General features: G+C 47.6%; 1 protein-coding gene across 1 annotated transcript in view; it reads right to left on the bottom strand.

Annotated features, from left to right (window-relative positions):
• Positions 1 to 24,699, bottom strand: part of COL7A1 (collagen type VII alpha 1 chain) — a 618,941-nt gene that overhangs the window by 243,427 nt on the left and 350,815 nt on the right. The window contains exons 26-31 of the mRNA XM_069207404.1: positions 17,351 to 17,497; positions 16,042 to 16,161; positions 15,746 to 15,892; positions 9,112 to 9,248; positions 7,562 to 7,688; positions 5,454 to 5,597 (exon numbers count right to left, since the gene is read on the bottom strand). Coding sequence (XP_069063505.1) covers positions 5,454 to 5,597; positions 7,562 to 7,688; positions 9,112 to 9,248; positions 15,746 to 15,892; positions 16,042 to 16,161; positions 17,351 to 17,497 — 822 coding nt within the window. The remainder of the gene's footprint in view (positions 1 to 5,453; positions 5,598 to 7,561; positions 7,689 to 9,111; positions 9,249 to 15,745; positions 15,893 to 16,041; positions 16,162 to 17,350; positions 17,498 to 24,699) is intronic.

Genomic DNA, 24,699 nt, shown 5'->3' with positions numbered 1-24,699 from the left:
CAGGGCCCTAAAATGGAGTCCCCTGATCTGTGCAGATGAGCTGCAACCACCATCATCACCTTGGTGAACACGTGAGGGGCACTGGTAAGGCCAAAGGGGAGCATGATGAACTGATACCGCAAGTAACGTCTGTGGCCGGCAGGACGGGAATGTGGAAGTAAGCGTCTTGCAACTCCAGCGCTATCATCTAGTCTCTTGGGTGCAGGGCAGATAGAACCTGAGCCAGATAGAGAATTTTGAACTTCTCCTTCTTGAGGGAAAGCTTGAGGGTCCGAAGATCAAGGATAGGGCGGAGGCCCTTGTCCTTTTTGGGTACCAGAAAGTAGCAAGAATAACAACCACTGCCTACTTCTGGCATAGGACCCTCTCTATGGCTCCCTTAGCAAAGAGAGCTGTAACTTCCTCTTGGAGAAGTGCCAATTAATTCTCCTTCATCTGATCGTCCAGTGGTGGCATGGATGGAGAGGTAGTCTCAAAGGAGAGGGTGTAGCCCCTACGGACTATCTGCAAAACCCACCTGTCTAACGTGATGGTCTGCCAGCGGAGCAGGTGATGGCAAATCCTGCTTCAGACTGGTCCCTGGTGGGGAGAGTCAGACTAGGAAGGTTTGGAGACAACTGTAGAGGGGGGTGGTGAACTGACTGGACTGCTGGCTCCTTGATCCACGAAGATGGTGGATGCCACGTCCCTGGCAATGCAGAGGCTGGGAAGCATGGCGGCACAGTGGCTGGACAGGAACGGACATGGTGGGGCGCCCCTTCAGTAGCCACGAAAGGGGCAAAAAGCAAACTGAGGGGGTTGAGGGGCAGCCGTGAGGCCGAAGAACCTGGCCATAGCAAAATAATTCTTGAGGCGCTTGTGCGCCAAGTATGCTTTCTATCCAAAGAGATGGGTGCCATCAAAGGGCATGTCCATAAGGTTGGATTGGACATCCCCCAAAAAGCCATAGATCTGAAACCAGGCTCTTCAGAGGATGGTAAGAACCTAGAAGATTCCCAGTGGTCAGGTGCAGCAAGCTAAGTTACCCGGTTTTTCCATATGCTAACATGAGGATGTTGCGGTTGGAGAAGGCAGAAGCAGGACCAGACCAGTGGAACCCAAGGGCAGATTCTGGGTGAAGAGGACCTACAAAAGAAGGGGACAGAGTCCAGTCCATGCAGGAGTGTTCAGATGGGGCGGAGCCAATGCCCACCCTTCTGTAGCTAAAGATCTGGGTCGAGGGTAGTGGATGGAGTCCAGCTGTAGGGTCCATAAGCTGCTGAGGAGTCTCTGAAGTCACCTATGGGCTGTCCCTCAATAGTAGTAGGATTGCAGATGGGTCAGTGGTCAGAAGGACCACCAAACAACCACAAGCAAATGCAAGAGGCGTTGTTAGACATTTTGCAGAGCTGTGGAAGACAAGCAAAGTCCTTGGGACTCGGCCCTTGGAGGGGAGTTGTGCTGACCTTCAGACAACAGGAGAGCCAGGCGAAGTAGTCAGAGCCCCCACAGGTGACCCGCGGGCATCAGGCACAGTAAGTGGCAGCAAGGCCCAGTCAGCACACCGAAGAGGAGTCCCATATTGCTGGAGTAGCAGAGAGGAGACTGTCCTTGCAGAAGTAGAGCGTTGGGGGCAAGGGTGTTGGAGAATCTTCAAGGATCTGAAGGACAGAAGATCCTACCAGTCAGACGTCTTTGCCTTAGGTGCCTACGGATACAGGGGAGTGACCCCTTCACTCCAAGGGAGTTTCCTTCTTGCTTCTTGGTGCAGATGAAGTCGTGCTGATCCCAGAGGATGCACAGCCATGGTAATGTTGCAGAATGCTGAAAGGAGTCGCAAAACAATGTTGCAAGGAGATGTCATCTCAGACATTGCAGTCTTGTTCAGTTCCTGTGCTGCCCAGCAGCGGTTCCAGAGGTCAGAAGCAGAAGATGTCTTTGCAGAGAGGTCCTGGTGGAGTCTTGCATAACAAATCTTGGTACCCACCCTCAAGAGAGTCCCTAAAATAACCCAAAAAGGGGATTTGGTCACTCTCTGGAATGGGCACCTATCAGGAGGGGTTTCTGATGTCAGCTACCTGGCCTACCCAGTCAGATGCTCCCAGAGGCCTCTGTTCATCTTGGTTTCAAGATGGCAGAACCAAGTGGCCACCTAGAGGAGCTCTGGGCACCACCCTAGGGGAGGAGCTGGACAGGGGAGTGGACACTCCCCTTTCCTTTGTGTGTTTCGCACCAGAGCAGGGACCAGTGGTCCCTGGACTTGTGCAAACCGGATTATGCAGGGAGGGCACCAAATGTGCTCTTCAAAGCAGTCCGGTGGCATGGGGAGGCTACCTCTGCCCAACCCAGTAACACCTATTTCCAAAGGAGAGGAGGTTGCACCCTTCTCCTGCAGGAAATCCTTCATTTTGCTGTCCCCTGCTTGAGTTGGCATGGAAGACTGGGAGGAGCAGAACTGGGGGATCTTCTAAGGAACCCCCAGGGTGCATGGAATCACGCCACCAATACTGGAATCGAATCAGTATTGGGGTTTGATTCTGAAATGTTTGATACCAAACATGCCCAGGTTTGGAGTTGCTCATGCAGGGGTGCCCACACACAGAGGGGCCTGCACCCTGTCTTTTGGACTGAAAGGCCTTCCATGGGGTGACTTACAGTGACATGGTGTAGTGACCCATAATGAAAAGGTGCATGCACCTTTTCATGCAGGCTGCAAATGACAGGCATCCAAACACAGTTTGCAGGGGCTCCCATGGGTGGCATAGTACATGCTGCAGCCCATGGGAGACTCCTGGTGTACCAATGCCCTAGGTACCTAAGTCCCATCTGCCAGGGACTTTCAGGGGCACTCCAGTATGCCAATTGTGGTTTGTAAGAAGTACCAAGATGACCAAATTTAGAGGAGAGAGCACAATCACTGGGCTGATCAACAGGATTCCAGTGAAAATGGTCTAAGCCCACTGACATCAGGCAAAAGTGGGGGTAACCATGTCAAAAAGAGGGGACTTTCCTACAGTAAGAATAAGGCTCAGGATCCGACATAGAGGGCAAGGCCCCCTGTCAGTGTCAGAGTAGGTGCCATCTGGCTCCATGTTGGAGTCAGCAATGAGGATGGGGCCAGTGCCACCTGTGGGCCTGGGCGGTACCTGGAGTGTCAGGGTTGGGACCAGTGTCGTGGAAGGTTGAGGTAGTACGATTGACTCTGGTCCAGATCCAAGAATGGATCCTTGGGTGCCCCTCGAAGCTGAGGCCGAAGCCACTGGCGCAGAACCTGAAGAGGCCCCTTCCAACTCTGCGGGTCCAAAGGCACTCCAGCCGAGTCAGGCTGCCCAATAATGAGGCGCAAGGTCTCCTAAAACTCTGTAAGTTGGGCAGGGGTCACTCTGGCTCCTGGAAACTCAGGGAGGCACGGAGTTGACCTGGATGCAGGATCCGCAGAGGGAGGCCTAGATCAACGATGCTCCTGCTCTCTCGTCTCGTCGGCTGATGAACGAGGTGAAGTCGAAGAACGTTTTGCTTTCTTTTACTTATTCTTATACCTCAACTTACCTGATTGTCCTCTGGACTTGGAGTGGGATGATGAAGAAAGGGCACTCTGCAACCAAGCCCAAGACCTTCCTCTTGACCGAGAGCGGGACTTACATGGAGTTGAGTGCCAGGCCACCATAAGCTGTACGGACCACTCCCCCAAAGCCTTCAGGTGTATGGTCCGACATTCAGAGCACGACTTCAGGTCATGATCGGGCTCCAAACACCAAAGGCACACGAGGTGCGGATCTGTCATGGACATTGCTCGATGACAGGACCCGCAGGACTTGAACCCGGTCTGACATGAAGACATCCTTTGACGCACAAGGATAGAAATACACAAAAAACTTCGCCAAAAGTCAAAAAGTGACTGAGGGGTAGCTCTTTCTTTGGATGAGTGCTAGATGGCGCATAATAAAAGAAATGACATCAGCATGCTCGGGTGGCACCTATATAAGACCTGTGAGGTCAAATCTGGCACGGATGCCGCTGCCGAGAGACGCAGAACTGATTGATGCCACCTAACGGCACGCAGGGGCACTGCTCGAGAAACATCTCCAGATCCAAACTGATGCCTGAAGAAATTTTAAAGTAGGGAATCTGCAACTAGATGTCTCTATCGTTTAAGTTAAAACACCTTTATTAGGCTGCAGAAATCACCTTGTATATCCAATTGAGAGCATTACACAAGTCAAGGATAGCATAAGGGTTAAAAGGTTACCCTATACAAAACGTTCTAGGTCATTGAGTTTACCGCTTTGCACCAGATTTGTGATGGCTTCAGAAGGGATGATCTATTCTATCCAATTGGTAAAAAATTACCTATGAGTCTTCCATATCCCTGTTTGTGTGTGGAGCCTCTAGCCTACTGGAGATTCCTTATTTCCTCGACAATTCAGTCAGTTCTGCTCTGTAGTTGGAGCCCTCACATTTAGGCAAAAGAGTTTGCTGGAAAACTGCTGGTGATGCTAAATACTCAATGTGACAGACAGGATTTTATCCAAGAGGATTGTATGTAAATGACAGAACTTAAGGAGCTCCTGGATATCCACATAGGATGGATTTGCACAAAGGAATACAACTTACATAGTGGTTATCTTTAAAATCTGAAAAAACAAACTTGCTTTCTAGGACCTTTCAACGTCGGATTCACAGAAAACTTAGGTAATTCTATTTTCTTTTATTGAGAAGGAAGATCAGTTCATGTTTATTTCTTCCAATTGCATCACTTGGAAACTGATGTGTGTTCATTGAAAGTAATTAAGTGCAGTGTTAATGTGAAGAGCAAATATTTGTTTTTTTTTCTAAAAATAACTGTAACAGATTACAAAGATTTCAAACACTTATACCCTTAACCCCACATCCTTACACCAATCTACTCTAAACCAGAACATCCATACCCTTACTTGTTACTCTATAAACTTAACACATACCCTTGTCCCTTCAATCATTAACCCTATACTCTTCAAATCTATGCTCTCAAACCCTTAAGGCATACCTTTCACCATAAACCCTTAGCCCCCAGTCCCATACTCTTAACCCCTACACCTCTAACACTATACCTCTTATCTCCTAACTTTTAAATCCTAACATTAATATTTATGTCTCACACCTGAAACCTTTAACCATATGCCCTAACCCTATACCATCAAGCCTTAACCCTTATTCCCATATCCTAAACCCTACACTCTTTACCCCAAACCTTTTGACACTGCCCATACCTTATGATATTTTGAGAACAAATACTTTGGGAAGTTGGATGTATTTCATTTTAGAACTAGTAACTGAGAACTCTTAAATCAAGAATGTTGGTTTTTGAGGCAATACCAGCTCTACATTCTCCACCTCTCTCTACAGCTATGACTCAGTCTCCTGGGTACATCTCTCTGATAAAGGATGTGATTCCATTAGTAGTCCGAGGATTGATAAGGGTGGCAAGGACTTACCAGTTGCCTTTATCGCTCTTGCTGGTTCCAAGACGTCATCTCCGGAGGGTCCATCGGCGAGGATCACCAGTACTCCAGGCACATTTGCTCTCCTGCCATAGCTAGGAGTGAACATGAAATTCTTTGCAAAGTCGATTGCTATGCCTGAAAGCGAGAAGGAAGACATGGTGTCACCTCTTGAATACGAAAGAAGGCAAAGAAAAGGAACAGTCAAGGGATGTCCTGTTACATGGTTCTAGCACCTTCAGTGCCAAGGCAATGTGGATAGACAGAATCATGGAGTGAAAATGTAGAGGAACAACAAGCAAGAAAAATAATACTTTATTGTCCCTCTAAAACTAAGGATATCATCTCCCAGGGGCGTAACAACCCATGGTGCAGAAGATGTAGAGGCACCATGGCCCAGAGACCTGAAGGGCCAACTGAACACAGATTTTTGCAGAATTTTGTTATCCAAACTGAGGCCACTTCCCCTACTTGCACTGGGACCCATGTCATCCTCGATACACCAATACACAGCTCCGATGGCGGCACCTCTAGAGGAAACTGATTAATGCCAATAAAGCAAACAGAAAGTGGGGCAATGAATGCTGAACGCCAATGGGAAGGGATGCATGAGCATAAATGTACACAGAGCGGAGGAGAGAGTGAAGATGTTTGATGTGAATGAAACTTTTACATCATGCGGGAGTATAAGTACAAAGCTGAAGAGATGAATGTATAGCCGCAGGTGTGGCTCTGGAGAAAGCTAACATGAAATAAGACGTAGCATGAGGCTCAAGAGTAACCTCTGAAAGTTCTTCACAAGGGTGTCAGATGCATGGATTTGCTGCCTGCCAGAATGGTGATGGCAAAAGCAATCTAAACAACCATTGGCAAAGACAGTAGGTCACGGCTCTAAAAGACTGAGCAATTGGCTTTGCCAATGCTGTTTCTTTAAACTGATGTAAACATGTGGACGCATGCGTTATGACGTGCACAGCAGGCAATATTGCAATGGGCTTTCTGTTAGAGGAAACCCATTCCAAGATGGCTGTTGATAAATATATACATATATATATGCATATATATATATATATATATATATATATATATATATATATATACATATATATACACATATACACACACACACACACATATACATATATTGTAATTGTATATTGTGCATTGTACATATATATATTGCAAAGCCAAATGAGGGACCACCGCACTCCAGGATATCAGAATTCTAGCGTTTTTATTTGAAAATGGAACAGCAAACATCAAAGCGTTTTGATCCCCACTGAGTCTTGATCACGGCAAGCAACTGTAACTTTGTTTTTGAGATTATGGTTTTTTTAGCAATGGGGGTAGAGATTTGAGGTAGAGATATAGGTGGTCATTCTGACCCTGGCGGTCAAAGACCGCCAGGGCGGAGGACCGCGGGAGCACCGCCGACAGGCCGGCGGTGCTCCAATGGGGATTCCGACCGCGGCGGTAAAGCCGCGGTCGGACCGGCACCACTGGCGGTCTCCCGCCAGTGTACCGCCGCCCCATTGAATCCTCCACGGCGGCGCAGCTTGCTGCACCGCCGCGGGGATTCTGACCCCCCCTACCGCCATCCAGATCCCGGCGGTCCGACCGCCGGGATCCGGATGGCGGTAGGGGGGGTCGCGGGGCCCCTGGGGGCCCCTGCAGTGCCCATGCCACTGGCATGGGCATTGCAGGGGCCCCCGTAAGAGGGCCCCTACATGTATTTCACTGTCTGCTGCGCAGACAGTGAAATACGCGACGGGTGCAACTGCACCCGTCGCACAGCTTCCACTCCGCCGGCTCGATTCCGAGCCGGCTTCATCGTGGAAGCCTCTTTCCCGCTGGGCTGGCGGGCGGTCTGAAGGCGACCGCCCGCCAGCCCAGCGGGAAAGTCAGAATTACCGCCGCGGTCTTTCGACCGCGGAACGGTAACCTGACGGCGGGACTTTGGCGGGCGGCCTCCGCCGCCCGCCAAGGTCAGAATGAGGGCCATAATGTAGTCCTAGGGACAGCATAGGGGATGTACAACTCAACATTTGCCTCAATGCAATCTCACAGATAGTCGCTGATTTGAAAGCTTCTTCGCATCTTACCCATTGATGTTCCACTGGGCTCTTGAAATGGGATGGTCCGAATTTGCTGGACGACAGTGCTAATCTCACTGGAGCGGTTGAGTAGGATCCAAGGACGAGCTCGAAAGCTGTAAACAGCCAGACCTATCTGTGTGAAAGCCAGGGAGAGAGGTATTAGGAGCGCCACAGAAGAAGAAAAGGACAAAGGCTTCTGGGAGAGAGAATACACTCCTCTGAGGATGGCCAACAAAGGATTTGGTAAGTTTTGCAACAAAGGGCATGAAGTGCCTCTCCCAGTGCCTCAAAGGTCTAGCTTTTTACACAAAGAGCATATCTGTTCGCAGAGAACAACATATGCATCCAGAATTTTATAAAAGCAGAAAGCAAGCCCTTGGAACTGCTACAACGCACTGTCTACAGTATCTTGGCGGTGCTCGCTGGTCTCACATCATCTCCAGAAGAAGGCTTCTTGAGGTCTCTATCCAAAGGGACTGAACCATTACTCAGTGGATGAGGCCAAACAAATATGATACAGGTCTGGATTGCTGGGGTTCTGTTCAGGAGTGATATTCCTAGACAGTCTGGATTGGAACGCTTCTTCTGGGTGAAGACACGAGTGATTTGCATATGGTTGTTCTACTTCTGCAACCCCACAGATGACATAAACAATCATGTAATGGAAATCTTTCCAGAGAAATTCTAACAGGTGTATTAATTAATTTCATCACATTGCTCTTGTCTGAAGGAGACTCCTCTAAGTTAGAGAGGCTACGCGAAGTGGGCCATATGCTTTCTCCTCCTTAGGTGCTGCACCAAAGACCCAGAATGCCAACATTTATTTCTGTGTCCTTACTTTAAGAAGACAGACCCTGCCAGCTCAGTCTGGAATGCTCTTTTAGGGGCAAAGACAAACCGACTAGCATAAAGCTGGTCCATTTCTGTAATGGCACAAGTAGCAAAAACAATAATCTACCAAGACGAAGTTCCAGCGATTATGACTGATTGGTTACAATTGATTCAATAATTTCAATCCATCACTTTTTACTGTTAAAGAGAAATGCTAACATCCTAATTTCATTTTTTGGGGGATATGCTAATGCTGCTTTGGAGCATGTCCAGGCAAAGGGTGAAGGGTAAGACTGTACTGCCAATGAAGAGGGGTTATTTTAAGACTATCTCCTCCACAGTTCCTCAGCAGTAGTGAATTTCTGGGTCTTCAACACTCTTAAATCTCAAGAATTGTCTGACGAACCAGCCATAAAGGGGATGATGTTCCAGAAGGTGAAGCAGTGAGTGGTAAAGAACTCACCGCCACCCACCTTGTGGTATTTACAGGGGTATCTAGTGTGTTAAAGAAATCTTAAGCACCTTGATGATTGCTAGGGGTGGAAGGCCCTATTGAAATATCCATGGACTTTACCATGCACTCCCATGTACTCCTGCGAAGTATGAAAGCACAGCTTGAGTCACATAAACAGGAGATGGATCTAGAAAGATTTCATGTTGCCAGACATAGCCTTCGTAGACTCAAAACAATCAGGAATAGTTTTCCAACTCAAAGAAATGCATACCTGTGTGGCATCGGGCCCAAGTCGTCCTAACGAGGACACCACATTAGTGAGGAATGTTTTGACAGCACTTTCAGTGTACAAATTGTCTTGAGTTCCATGGACTAGAAAGACTATGTCCGCACGCCCTCTGCCGCAAACTGAAAAACAACACAAGGTTAAGAAGCTGAACACTTGCAAGAAACACCTTGCTTTCAATGCTACTATGAAGTGACGTGATCTGCTAAGACTGCCAATTGTTTCAAAGAAATTTCAAACTTTGTGAAAAGTATCCTTCTCTTTGAATAGGGAGCCTCAACTACTTCATTATGTGTGAGGTGTGTGTTTTATTTTTAGATATTTTTTTAATGAAATTATATTTGTGTATATTTTTACCTATTTTAAAACATTTTATTTAATCAATTATTATGTCCTATGAGCTTTTCATTTAAGTCCTGAATCCATAATTTTCCATGAGAGGGTGTTGCATTATCAGTGGCTGGCCATGTGTGGTGCTGGACTTGCTACCGTGTCTTTTTGTCAGCAGTAAAGTACATTTGTGAATTTGCCTGCGCTCCCTTTTTCAGCTGGTGGTGACGCGCAAGTCTACACTTGTGATTAACAATATACTGGGATTTTGTGAATATCCAGAAGTAGCAAAGTAACTTAAAAGTGTAAGAATAAACTTGCATATGCAAATTACTCACAAGCGTAAGTTAACTTTGTGAATAAATAAATGGTCTAAATAAAATATATGTACAATGTGAATAGCAGGTTCTTGGGGCAAGAAGGTAAAAGCTGCACGTGGGAAATAGGCAGGTCCACACTAGACTTCAAAAGTCACTCTCCCAAAAGTATTCAACCAGCCCTGTCTTCCTTCCTGTTATGCTACGTGTATTTGTAAAGCACACTATCACCCGCGAAGGTACCCTCCCAATCTCTTTCTTTCCTTTCTCTCTCCCTCTGTCACGATCTCCGGTGAGCTGGAGACAGAGGCAGTGGCTGTTGACCTTCAAAAACTCACCTCAATGACCTCAGCCCCTCCACCCCTTGGGGAAATTCCCAGTGGGATGAATTGCCAGTCCGGCCCTGGTCACAGTTTTGTATAGCTGTTCTTGTACCTTCTTCAGTGAAGATGGTAAACTGACAGTCATATAAAATACCCCCACAACATATGGAGGATTTCCGCATCCAAATAGAGGAAAGAGACCAAAGGCCTCGCCCCTCTCTAAAGACACTGAGTGGTAGGGGATACATAAGTCCATTAAATGCATAGTGTAGGAAGTTGGCTCTGTATGTGCTATTTCAAAGTAAGGAATAGCATGCACAGAGTCCAAGGGTTCCCCTTAGAGGTAAAATAGTGGTAAAAAGAGATAATACTAATGCTCTATTTTGTGGTAGTGTGGTCGAGCAGTAGGCTTATCCAAGGAGTAGTGTTAAGCATTTGTTGTACATACACATAGACAATAAATGAGGTACACACACTCAGAGACAAATCCAGCCAATAGGTTTTGTTATAGAAAAATATATTTTCTTAGTTTATTTTAAGAACCTGTGGTTTAAGCCCCTGGAACCCTTGGACTCTGTGCATGCTATTCCTTACTTTGAAATAGCACATACAGAGCCAACTTCCTACACATAGTCATACCATTAACCACTCCTTCACCTTTTAAATCCATGGGACCCCTGTTTGAAAATAGTTTTCAATCTGCAGATGCACATATTGTGGAGACCGACAATTGTTTGTTTAGTTTACAAATTTTCCAGGCAAAAGTGCATCCTTACTCAAATGCATGTGTCCTGGCTACTCCATTATAATTAGTTCACATGCCTAGGATAAAGAATTATAGACATTATTAAAATAGCTTTCTTATGTTTGTACTTTTCATGGAAAAGGATTCTCCATGAAAGTCTTTTCTGCGCCCACAAGTTCAGTGCACATGGGTAATATTAGCCCACCTGCCCACACTTCCTGCCCCTTTGACACATAGATAGGTCTGAAATTTCACATACGTATATTGCATTGCAAAGTTTTGTGAAAAGTCATAAATTAAAATAACAACTATGTGAGTGTTCGCCTCATTTGCACTGCAATCTTCTGACCATCTCCTTGCTCTCCCCAGGCAATCCCCCCAAATGTCCTTTTAAGTTCCACTCATGTATGCTTAAGTGTACGTTTGGCAGGATATATGCAAGTGTAAGTGACACGTCTGCTTGAAAAACTAAGGGCCCAACTTAGAGTTTGGTGGAGTGGTTACTCCGTCACAAACGTGACAGATATCCCGTCTGCCGTATTACAAGTTCCATAGGCTATAATCAAATTGTAGGAGGAGCTTGTGACAGAGTAAACTCCTCACCAAACTCTAAGTGGGGCCCTCAAGTCTGTCTTGTTCATGGAAAGGCTTTGCGAATTGTCCCCCTGCATCTTCTGAGTAAAGAGATGAGCAGAACACATGTGGTCTCGGTACTGTGAAAATTAACACAGTATTCAAATGGTACAAATATTACAAGCAGTATAATGCAAACCATGGTAAGACCTAGCTCAGTGCGGTAACACACAGAGAGACAACAGCGATTCTGCAATGAACTCCAGCAATGTGATTACTAAAAACAGTGCTATACATGTCCCCTTATAGCTAGTGAATGAATGGACTGGATACAAAAGTGCAGGTGTAAGAGATCTGAAAAGCTAGCCTCTTTCAAGTGTTAAGTGCCAATTGGCATTGCGCTCAGCCTGAGCTCATGGCTGAATAAAGGATTCAGCAGCAGGCCTTAGATGTTATAACTTAAGTGGAATAAGTTATAAAAACACACTAGAGATGTAAGTTTGTTATAATAGGTTAATAATTATGCCACAACAAGAGTGTTATATAGACAACAGGTGCAGATGTTTGAGATATGTTACAGGTTTTCGTGTATTACACATGAGATAATGGTATTTCAGATGTACATTACATGTGCATTGTAAGTCACTAAGAAGTTGTCTGACAAGACAGATCAACAGGGCTGCAGACAAAGTGCCTCCATGTGTTCAGGGTGCACCAATGTGGCTTGTAATATTCTTTTGCCATCCATCGGGGGTATGATAGCCAATATAACATTTCAGACCCCATCATCTCCATTTTTTGCAGGAAAGACACAGGTAGCTTATGCTGGCCTGCTTATCCTTGCATTCTGAGACTTCTAGTTTTGTTGGTGTAAGGAAATGCCTCCTTGGCATGGTTGCCCCCTGACTTTTTGCCTTTGCTGATGCTATGTTTACAATTGAAAGTGTGCTGAGGCCTGCTAACCAGGCCCCAGCACCAGTGTTCTTTCCCTAACCTGTACTTTTGTATCCACAATTGGCAGACCCTGGCATCCAGATAAGTCCCTTGTAACTGGTACTTCTAGAACCAAGGGCCCTGATGCCAAGGAAGGTCTCTAAGGGCTGCAGAATGTCTTATGCCACCCTGGAGACCTCTCACTCAGCACAGACACACTGCTTGCCAGCTTGTGTGTGCTAGTGAGAACAAAACGAGTAAGTCGACATGGCACTCCCCTCAGGGTGCCATGCCAGCCTCTCACTGCCTATGCAAGTATAGGTCAGTCACCCCTCTAGCAGGCCTTACAGCCCTAAGGCAGGGTGCACTATACCATAGGTGAGGGTACCAGTGCATGAGCATGGTACCCCTACAGTGTCTAAACAAAACCTTAGACATTGTAAGTGCAGGGTAGCCATAAGAGTATATGGTCTGGGAGTTTGTCAAACACGAACTCCACAGCACCATAATGGCTACACTGAAAACTGGGAAGTTTGGTATCAAACTTCTCAGCACAATAAATGCACACTGATGCCAGTGTACATTTTATTGCAAAATACACCCCAGAGGGCACCTTAGAGGTGCCCCCTGAAACTTAACCGACTGTCTGTGTAGGCTGACTAGTTCCAGCAGCCTGCCACACTAGAGACATGTTGCTGGCCCCATGGGGAGAGTGCCTTTGTCACTCTGAGGCCAGTAACAAAGCCTGCACTGGGTGGAGATGCTAACACCTCCCCCAGGCAGGAGCTGTAACACCTGGCGGTGAGCCTCAAAGGCTCACCCCTTTGTCACAGCCCAGCAGGGCACTCCAGCTTAGTGGAGTTGCCCGCCCCCTCCGGCCACGGCCCCCACTTTTGGCGGCAAGGCTGGAGGGAACAAAGAAAGGAACAAGGAGGAGTCACTGGCCAGTCAGGACAGCCCCTAAGGTGTCCTGAGCTGAGGTGACTCTAACTTTTAGAAATCCTCCATCTTGCAGATGGAGGATTCCCCCAATAGGGTTAGGATTGTGTCCCCCTCCCCTTGGGAGGAGGCACAAAGAGGGTGTACCCACCCTCAGGGCTAGTAGCCATTGGCTACTAACCCCCCAGACCTAAACACGCCCTTAAATTTAGTATTTAAGGGCTACCCTGAACCCTAGAAAATTAGATTCCTGCAACAACAAGAAGGACTGCCCAGCTGAAAACCCCTGCAGAGGAAGACCAGAAGACAACAACTGCCTTGGCTCCAGAAACTCACCGGCCTGTCTCCTGCCTTCCGAAGAACTCTGCTCCAGCGACGCCTTCCAAAGGGACCAGCGACCTCTGAATCCTCTGAGGACTGCCCTGCTTCGAAAAAGACAAGAAACTCCCGAGGACAACGGACCTGCTCCAAAAAGACTGCAACTTTGTTTCAAGGAGCAGCTTTAAAGACCCTGCAATCTCCCCGCAAGAAGCGTGAGACTTGCAACACTGCACCCGGCGACCCCGACTCGGCTGATGGAGAACCAACACCTCAGGGAGGACCCCCGGACTACTCTACGACTGTGAGTACCAAAACCTGTCCCCCCTGAGCCCCCACAGCGCCGCCTGCAGAGGGAATCCCGAGGCTTCCCCTGACCGCGACTCTCTGAAACCTAAGTCCCGACGCCTGGAAAAGACCCTGCACCCGCAGCCCCCAGGACCTGAAGGACCGGACTTTCACTGGAGAAGTGACCCCCAGGAGTCCCTCTCCCTTGCCCAAGTGGAGGTTTCCCCGAGGAACCCCCCCCCTTGCCTGCCTGCAGCGCTGAAGAGATCCCTTGATCTCTCATAGACTAACATTGCAAACCCGACGCTTGTTTCTACACTGCACCCGGCCGCCCCCGCGCAGCTGAGGGTGAAATTTCTGTGTGGGCTTGTGTCCCCCCCGGTGCCCTACAAAACCCCCCTGGTCTGCCCTCCGAAGACGCGGGTACTTACCTGCAAGCAGACCGGAACCGGGGCACCCCCTTCTCTCCATTCTAGCCTATGCGTTTTGGGCACCACTTTGAACTCTGCACCTGACCGGCCCTGAGCTGCTGGTGTGGTGACTTTGGGGTTGCTCTGAACCCCCAACGGTGGGCTACCTTGGACCAAGAACTGAACCCTGTAAGTGTCTTACTTACCTGGTAAAACTAACAAAAACTTACCTCCCCCAGGAACTGTGAAAATTGCACTGTGTCCACTTTTAAAATAGCTATTTGTGAATAACTTGAAAAGTATACATGCAATTGAATTGATTCAAAGTTCCTAATGTACTTACCTGCAATACCTTTCAAACAAGATATTACATGTTAAATTTGAACCTGTGGTTCTTAAAATAAACTAAGAAAAGATATTTTTCTATAACAAAACCTATTGGCTGGATTTGTCTCTGAGTGTGTGTACCTCATTTATTGTCTATGTGTATGTACAACAAATGCTTAACACTACTCCTTGGATAAGCCTACTGCTCGACCACACTACCACAAAATAGAGCATTAGTATTATCTATTTTTACCACTATTTTACCTCTAAGGGGAACCCTTACTTTGAAATAGCACATACAGAGCCAACTTCCTACAGTTGGTCCTATTGTAAATCGAAAATGTACAACAATGCGCAATATAAACAGGACAGAATGCACAATTTACACTTGAGGTGGGAGAACCTTAGAACGTTGCTCCTCAGCAAGAATGTTTTTATTCCGAGGTCTTCCAGAGGAGCAGTGGAGCATAAGAAACTATGAGATGAACTAATACTTTTTTAAGACAGCCTATCTGCGACTACACAGCGTAGTTGTTTAACTGCCAAAGGTTGTGGTTTCAGGCGTAAGCTGCCGCCAATAAGACGCATTAAGGGTCTTTGGAGTCTTACGCACAGTGTGTCTGGTCTGGTACAGGTTTTACTCCTTCCAGTAGTTGTGACAGGCCTCTCTCCACGAGAGAGTTAGATCAGTGAGTGAGGGGGTCGCAAATCCAGCATGGCTTCCAGGTTACAGACGAAGACACCTTGATGCTGTTCTCATAATAATTCATTAAAAGAGAGTAGTGATGTAATGTTCTTGTTATGGGCATACTCTACCATCAGAAAATACCTATATTAAAAAGGAAGGTACAGATGTTTAAATGGAAATAGCTGCCTGCTTCTTATAGTAAATAGCACTGTGGATGTTTGACTATTAACAAAAGGGAAGTTTTTCATTTATGTGTTCCAAGAGGCATCATAGATGATGAGAACAAAGCTCAGATTGTCTATGTTGTCAGTTGGGACCCATCCGAACAGGAGTGGAAAGGTAGGCAAGGGATATAAACAGACACATCCGCTATGTAGATGTCGGGTGATAGTTATCCTTCGAGTGTACTCAGCGTCCATTTTTCTCACCTGTACGTTCGGTGAGGGTTGATTCTGGTCCTCTCCCACCATCATACACAGGGCGGATGGAGAAACTGTACTGTTGCCCAAGTCGGAGGCCGGTCACCTGGTAGAAGTTCCTCGACCCAGACAGGGTCCTTTGGGTCTCCTCTCGCTCTAGGATAGAACCCATGAGACAGGATGAGGGTGGACCGAGAATAGCAGCCAGCTGTGCTCAGGGATTTCTCCTAACATCTGGTGGAAGGTCCCTTGCCAACAATATCTTCATTGGGTGACTATCCAAACATTGACATTTTAAGAATTACCTGTTGGCAGTTTCCAAGATAAAATATAATTGACTGCTCCTGGCACTGGGTTCCACGTCAGTGTTACTGCATCTTTTTGGACCTCTGTTACTCGGAGATTTGTGACTGGTGGTAACTGGGCTAAGAAGGAGGAACCCCAAAGACATTTAGGTTAATAAGTGACTTTATTTTTCCATTAGTATCACATACATGTTACCAAGAGGCAACAGTGGACGGAGTGGACTAAACGAAAACATATAGGTAGAGACTAGCACAGAAACAGCGCTCATGGAAATAAGTAGCAACCATACCCATATGGATAGGATTGGACACATTGGGCCCAGTTCAAAAACAGCCTCCACGTTCATGGTGGAGGCCCACGCTCATCTCCGCAGTGAGAATTCATACCACTGAACAGTAGTAACCATCACTAAAACCTTCATTGAACCTACCAACCTCTGCTGACCAACACACAATGTTATAAGGACTTTAAAACTCCAGACCCGTGCAAAGAAAACAGCCTGTCTCCAAAAGCACTATGAGTCCATACAAGTTGGAGAAATATGCTATGTATATGCTAGTGACATAGCATAGCATAACATAGCATATAACATAACATAACATAACATAGCACAACATAGCATATAACATAACATAACATAGCATAACACAGCATATTACATAACATAGCATAACATAGCATATAACATAACATAGCATAACATAACACAACACAATATAACATCACATCACATAACACAACACAACACAACATAATATAATGTAATATACCATAAACATTATATATTTTACAGTTATTATGCTCTTGCTTAGTATTTTATATTGCACTAATGTCACCTTGCAGTAAAAATCAATTAAAAGTTGTGGAGATATTTTGGATCAAATTTGTAGCTGTGCACTTTGCAGTTTTTCAGAACCACACTCTAATGCAAGATATTTCAGAACCACAGGCAAAATACTATTTTATTATTTCAGTGGTTCTCTCTGCTAATTTGTGGCACCTTTTGTCGTTTTTTAGTTATTTTAGATACCATTATTGAACTTTTTCACTTGTAGCAATCAAATAACTGCCTACCACAGAAACTCAGCAATGTATCACGCCTTCATTATCAGCTTGCACTGTGAAGCCCTGGGCTTAAGAGTAAATATCCTAGGTCACTTACTATATATGTCAATGGAAAGTGTGTAGTAAATCCATGGATTGGACACTACCCTACTTACCTGTGGATATCAGACTATGAGCATAGGCAGGACACCTTCTAGGTTTCAAAATTACAAAATATTATTCTTCTGTGCACCTCACACTTACCGGTGGTGGCTGTGATCGACACTGGTTCACTTTCTCTTTCTCCAAGGAGAGTTGTGATTCGGATCAAGTAACGGCCGCCTGGCTGGAGACTACTGATCTCGTAGGAGGTGGCATCCCCACCGATCTCCCGGGTTATCTCAGAACCACCTGCCAGATGGAAAGAACAAACAAGGTTTCGACCTGGAGTACTGAACCCAGAACACTCATCACTCTCTCCTTAGGTCACTGCCTCTGTCATCAGCCTCTCACTGAAGGGCGGGTCACATTTGGGATACAGAGTTAGACAGACAATAGTAGATTCAAGTGTCAGTCAACCAAGAAAGGTAAATCTCACATAACCCAGAAAATACTTGGCTTCAAGGCCACTCCTCTAAAGAATTAGCAAGACCTTTGCTGCATGGAAGAAGGTGCAGACAAAGAGACCAGGATAATCAGGGTGGGAAGTGCAAGAGAGGAACAAACAGATGAAGAGAAAATGAGAGATAACAGAGAGGCAGAGGCTGAAGATAAGGAGGAAGCAGGAGATGCAGCAGTGGATGGGAAGGGATGGGACAAACAGACCAGTGAAGTGGTGGGGGCAGGGGGCAGGAGTAGACAAGGTAGACAGCGAAAGACTGGGACCAACTGATGAACAGGACAGACTGGCAGGATGTCAGGCTAAGTGGGAGCGGGTGAAGTACAGCATGCAGAGGCAGGGGTCAGTGAGTGGGGCAGACAGACCCACTGGATGGCAGGAGTGAGGAAGAGGAGCAGGCATGGTAGGAAGTGGAAGAGGGGTACCAACTGATGGGGGAGATGGGACAGAAAGAGGGAGAACGTTGAAGGAGAGAATAAAATACAGCAACTGAACCAAGTGTGGGCTCAAAGAAGCCTGAATGTTGACTACAGCAGTGTAGGGTCAAGTGGAAAAGAGGAATTAGAGTTTTGAATGGGGACAGGGAGGTCACAGCAGTGGACAGAGGCAGAGGAGAAGAAAAGCAGGAAAGGCAGACAAGGGCAGTAAGTGAGGAATAAGCCGACAAAGCGGTCCTAGACATACACGTGTCGGAAATAGAAAGCATGAGAGGTAGATTAGTCCTGAATGAGACAGAGGAAAAAAGAAAGAGTCGAAATGTGGGACAGACTGACAGAGGGTTTAGAACATGCGGTACCAGGAAGCAAATGGAACAAACTCGGAGAGCAAAATATGACATAAGTGCTGCAAAAGGGGAGTAAGAATGAGAAGCAGACAGAGGGGGTCATTCTGACCGCTGCGGACGGCGGTTGCCGCCCGCCAAGCGGTTCCCGCCGAAAGACCGCTCCGCGGTCAAAAGACCGCGGCGGTCATTCTGGCTTTCCCACTGGGCCAGCGGGCGACCGCCGAAAGTCCACCCGCCAGCCCAGCGGGAAACACCCTTCCCACGAGGACGCCGGCTCAGAATGGAGCCGGCGGAGTGGGAAGGTGCGACGGGTGCAGTTGCACCTGTCGCGAATTTCAGTGCCTGCAAAGCAGACACTGAAATTCTTCGTGGGGCCCTCTTACGGGGGCCCCTGCAGTGCCCATGCCATTGGCATGGGCACTGCAGGGGCCCCCAGGGGCCCCGCGGCACCCCCTACCGCCATCCTGTTCCTGGCGGGAGAACCGCCAGGAACCGGATGGCGGTAGGGGGTGTCAGAATCCCCATGGCGGCGGAGCGCGCTCCGCCGCCATGGAGGATTCTCAAGGGCAGCGGGAATTCGGCGGTACACCGCCGACTTTCCGTTTCTGGCCGCGGCTGAACCGCCGCGGTCAGAATGCCCAGCGGTGCACCGCCAGCCTGTTGGCGGTGCTACCGCCGATCTCCGCCATGGCGGTAATTACCGCCAGGGTCAGAATGACCCCCAGACTATGGTAAACAACAGCATGAAAAAAGAGATTTTCAAAATGGCAGACCCACAGGGCCGTCATATGGGGGAGGACAGAAGAGGTAAGCCTCAGGCCCAATTATTTTCATTAGTTTTTCCAGGGCTCTGCACTCCTTCAGCAAAATGCATTTTTAGATTATTTGTCAGTAAGCCTTCAAGCTTCATAATGAGGTAGCTTACATGGCCAACGCAATAGATGGCGCTAGATGGCATGTTTTCTCTTCACCTTCATTAATACTTCGAAATAGGTGTATATGGCACCTGTGCAAAAAAGCAGAAGCATCCAGTGGACCCACATTGCTTTTGCGTCATTCTTTCAAAATATTACTGACAAGCCTATAGATGGTGGTGAGGAGCGAAGGGGGCGAGGAGCGAAGGAGTGAGGACGGATTGCAAGCGACTGCGAGAGGAGGAGGAGGAGGAGGAGGAGGAGAAGAGGGTGCGCTGATGCGCATTGTGAGTGCAAGCGTGAGCTTGGAGCGCAGCAGTGCACAGACACGCCGTGTAAATGCTGCGGCAAAGACCACAGCAGGGACCGCAGCAGGGCTCGCGGATCAGCCACGGGTCGGCCAGGCCAGAACCGGCAAGAGCAAGGCGAGAGCGAATGGCTGGCAGGAGCAGGGGAGCAGGGGAGCAGGGTGACGCGAAGAAGAATAAGCAGTCCTTATTGATTTGCGAGGCTAGAGGAAACCATAGGAGGCCCAGAGCCGTTTGGACAGGCTCAGAGCACCCAGGAGAGGTGTGAGAGCTATGGCTACCTGCTAAGGGATTGCAGCACCACCCCCCCCTAAACGGCTACCAGGTGGAAAAAGGTCAGGAGAAGGGGGGGGGAATGTTTGCTTGAACTACTTGAACCCTGAGCCTGCCAGTGCTACTATTATTATCAACTATGCACACAATCCTTAGTCTCCTCCCCTGTACTTGTCATCCTACTTGACTGCCTGTGCCCCCCCTGCACTCTTGTGTTCTAAATAAAGGGGTACATAAAGATAGAAGAAAAAGGAACACAAAGATACAAGGAGAAACGCGGCTGTAAAAGGGGCTACTGAACCTCTGCATGACCTGTACGACCATTCTGCCTAAAGCCCTGTTACCAGCAAGGGAGTATCTTGCCAACTTTGCCTATTGGACGACCCAATGGCAACTGCCTTATCAGGACCTTGCAGTGAGGATGTACAGAGACACTGTAACTCTGAGACGTTGAAATAGAAGACGGACAGAGCAGCAGGTCAGGGCTGGTGCGGCTTGGTGCGATGTGCGTGGCTGAGGAGCCGGGGCCCTGGGTTGAGCCGGAGAGGGGCTGAAGCCACCAGACTAGGTTCTGGTTCGGCTTGCTCCACTCCGTGTGCTCCCCCGCCACCTGAACTATGTGGTACACACTGTTGGGTCACGCTATTATAGCTCACTATTACACATAGTGCTTGACTGTGGCTGACAAATCAATTGGCCAGTGGCCATTGTTGGACATCGGTGGTGAACAGAAAGTAGCAGGAAGATGACACTGAAAAATAGATGAACCACCAGTGCTAGGCAAACAGTACCAATGTACTCTCAATAAGAGTATTTAGCAGACTGATTATGGCACAACCCAAGGCAAAAGGTTTGGCTGGAAGGAATATAAGACTATGGTAGGGACTACTGCTGCCCCTTATGGACCAATGCCCACAGGGCCTGATCCTGTTCCTGTCTCACCCCTGTTAGATGGTGACTCAAGAGAGGCTGGCTACAGACGTCCCAATAGGATGATAACTAGTTTCTACCAGAAGGTGGGTCAGAAGGTGGACAAGGCACCACCCTTACAGCAGATCACCAAGCAGATCAACGAACAAATAGAATGGGAGATGCAGCTAGGGTCACAGGGTGCTGCTCTGGAACAGGAGCAGGAGCCAGCCCTGGTAGCCCTGGCGGTGGAGGATGGTGGTAGAGAATATCATGGCAGATGGTCAGAGAGAGACAGTGAGACAAGAACTGCTGAGAGTGCTGAAAATGCTTCGGCTGGATCACCAGCAACAGTGCTGGCGGGTGAGCAAACTCATAGGAACTCTTGCCGTACATCAAAAGGGCAACAAAGTGCACTGGAGAGCCAAAGGATGGAGTACGAACCTAGAGTGCCCCGGAGAAGGAAGAGCTAAGAGCTCTTGCAGGAGTCTACACCCCATAGATGACCTAGTGGTGAACATCTGACAATAAACAACAAATTGGTTCCGGGCAATGGTACCCCAGAAGGGAAAAGTGACTATCTTAATGACAGCTCCCTGATGTTTCTGGATTATATGCTTCCAGATGTACCCTGCAGTCCAATAGTTAAAGCTGGCCCTTGTGGGCCATCCAAGGTCTTGCCAGCAGCTGAAGATACCTGCAAACAACAGCTCCTCCCCTAGTGGGGGCTTTTGTTCAACTGACTCTATATACTACCACATTTCTGCTTGCCAATTTTCAAGGAATAACCCTAAATGCACGGAGTACCCACAAGGCTTTAAAATGTCCGAGGCTATAACTGCATTAAATAATGTTCTAGTCTCGATTCTTGCACTACTGGAGAAATTTCTTGGGGGGACTGAGCATATTGAGTCACTACTAACTATGATATTGCAGGCCTTAGTACCGGGTGAAAGAACAACTGGGACGACCCAGGCTCCACCACTGATCCCCTGGTACGCTAGCCATAGCCGGTCTAATCCCTCATATCCTACAAGGAGTACTGCACAGACGCAAACTGTAGATTCCACCCCTGCTCTAACTGGGAGTACAATACTGATTAACACAAGCATGGCTACCCCCGTGGCGATGGCCCCTTATGTCCGCGGAGAAGGTGTTGGACTTACTGCAACAGAGAGGGGTAGCCTTCCTGCAGATGAGTACAAGGCTAGTCCCAGCAAAAAAGCTGCAGTTATTGAATCAAAGGAGCTACCAGCTGGCACCATGGAATGTAAAAGGAAAACTCTGTGACCCCCGTGTGAAGCCCCTGCTGAAATAGAGTAAGCGGGAGCTGGGGTAATAAGAAGAAGGGAAGTGTCAAAGACACAGGGAACCGAGCTACACCATTCCCAGTTTACTTCCTTAAATGGTTGTTCTTTAACACTAAGAACTGCACAGACAGGGGGTTAGCCTCGGTTGCCAACTCTAAGGATGCGCCAAGTGAGGAGAACACGGGCATCAGAAACCCAGCTGCCTCCCTGCTTGATAACACCTCCTGGCTGGCTTTTAAGTGCAATGGGGAGCGGAACCCTCACGACCCACCCAGCCCCAATACTGTGAGGATAACCGATAACCGTAGTGGGGGGTGTAGTGGAAGGAGACGTTTGTCAAGAAAATCCAGTAAAGGCAAGGAAGCCTAGGAATAAGAAGTAAAGCTCTATAAAGAAAAAAAGAATGGCAGTGAGGAACGGCTCAAGGAAGGTTGCCAAGACTCCCACGAGACAGGGGCAGTCCAAGTTGAACAAGCTGAACTGGAGGTTTAATGTACTCCCAGAGAATCGAGGACACTCCCTGGATTGAACCAGGATGCTTTGCCATTCATGGTGCTTTCAGGACCTACACACAGAGACAGCTTGGATGCCTGTGACTCACATTGCCATAGAATTGATGGCCTCAGTGATGCTGTGCCAGGGAGAAGATACAGTGGGTTATGCCTGGAATTCATCGACCTCTTCCCTGACGTTGGTCTAAGTCAACCCCTAAATAGGTCTAGAATATTAAACCTCTTCAGTGCTGTACCTGAGCTGAGAGTTCTTTCTTCCAGTGACGTGAAATTAGTCAAGCTGGGAACTAAGCAACAGCGGCAGGTTATGGCAGGAGGTGTATCCATTTTACCACTCTTCAAGGCTATCCTACTATCTCCTGCCCCTCAACTCTGGTTGAATTTGCCCTACCAGGTATAGCTAGATTAATCCTCAACCACACGGATTGCTTCCACATAGTGGGGGTTGATGTGTTGCCATGTCCCACCTCCAATCAGGAGAAAATCGGTGGGGATGTGGGAGTAGCTCGGATATGTCGAGGTAAGGCAGCCCTAATAGGTACGGACTTGCACAATGGCGAAATAAGAAGAGTTCTATTGCCGAGGGCAGTAGAATGCGAGAATCATTGAACATCACTACCTACAAAAGCAGCAGAAAAATATGGATCCTTAGCCATCATGCGAGGAAAAAGGGTCCAACTGTGAGAACTGGTCGTGGGCAGTGGCTGTACTTGCTGGTGATTCAGCAGCATCCCCTAGAGTAAAAACCAACTGATTAGTAATAAAACCTTCTCCCTACTCAGCCATCTCACCTGTATGCACCCCCCTACACCTCCTGCCTGTAATATATCGGGGGTAGCTTGTTTGCGAATACTGTCCTGGAATATAGGAGGCTTGGCTAGCAAACTGGAAGACAATGACTGGTTACAAAATGTCAGCTTGCATGATATTTGTTGCTTCCAAGAAACATAGGCTGTTGAAGGATTATGCATTAATGGGTTCTTGGGTTTTGATATGCTGGCCACCTGGGCTGGGAAGGGTCACTCTCCAGGGGCTATCTCAATATTGGTGTCATGCAAGCTAGAATGCAAAGTAGAGCAAGTAGATGTGCCGCTTGTAATGGCTCCCGCCAACATTCAGCATGTGAGACTTAGGTCAGGAAATGATAAAGGGGTGGCGATAGATATCTTGAATGTGTACATTCAACCAGGGTGGTCTCCGGGGGTTCAGGTACTCTGTATAGAGTGTTCCGCATATATCGAAAGGTGAGAAAAGACATAGTGGATGGTAAAACAACACAGGACTGTGTTGGATGTAGGAGTGTGTTGCTGATTTGTGGTGATTTCAATTCATCAGTTTGTGACACTATCAACAGCAGTGAAATCCTGCTGGAAGATCGTAGTATGGGTATCCCTGAGACAGCTCTGAATTGTTTTAAGTTTACAAAAAAGCTGAGGCCTTTACTGATCTTTCATTGAATATCGGTCTCCACTTTGTTAATGGGCGTTCAAAGTCGGATGGTGCTGCTAAGCAACTTTGAAAAATGGTAGATCCTCCTCGGTCATTGACTATGGTATCATTAATGTGGAAGCATGGACATCTATCTTAGATATGTCCGTTGTCAGCAGAGTGCAGAATAATCATAACCCACACGTCCTCACTATGAGGACGGACGATCTGGGGCTAGGAAATACACCAGGACGGGCCTCGGGGCTATATGAGAGGGAGATTGTTCCGTCCAACTGCAGAAGAAGAATACGGTGGGATGGTGAGAAGTACCAGCAGGGACTCCCGCAGCTTGAATCTATAATAGCCAATTATGGACAACTTATTATTGACGCTTCGACCCACGATACCACTTTGATGCTGGCTGCTTATGATCGGATGACAGGGGAGTTGGGAGCCCTGTGGTCTAAGCCAGCATCGCTTAAACTAGATGGTACGAGTAGCCAGAGTGGGGGAGGGGACAGTGAATATTGTTGAAACCCATATAGGCCCAATTGCC

This window comes from Pleurodeles waltl, chromosome 9, assembly GCF_031143425.1.
Source record: "Pleurodeles waltl isolate 20211129_DDA chromosome 9, aPleWal1.hap1.20221129, whole genome shotgun sequence".
In the NCBI taxonomy this organism is placed as follows: domain Eukaryota; kingdom Metazoa; phylum Chordata; class Amphibia; order Caudata; family Salamandridae; genus Pleurodeles; species Pleurodeles waltl.
This window is presented reverse-complemented; position numbering and strand designations above follow the sequence as displayed.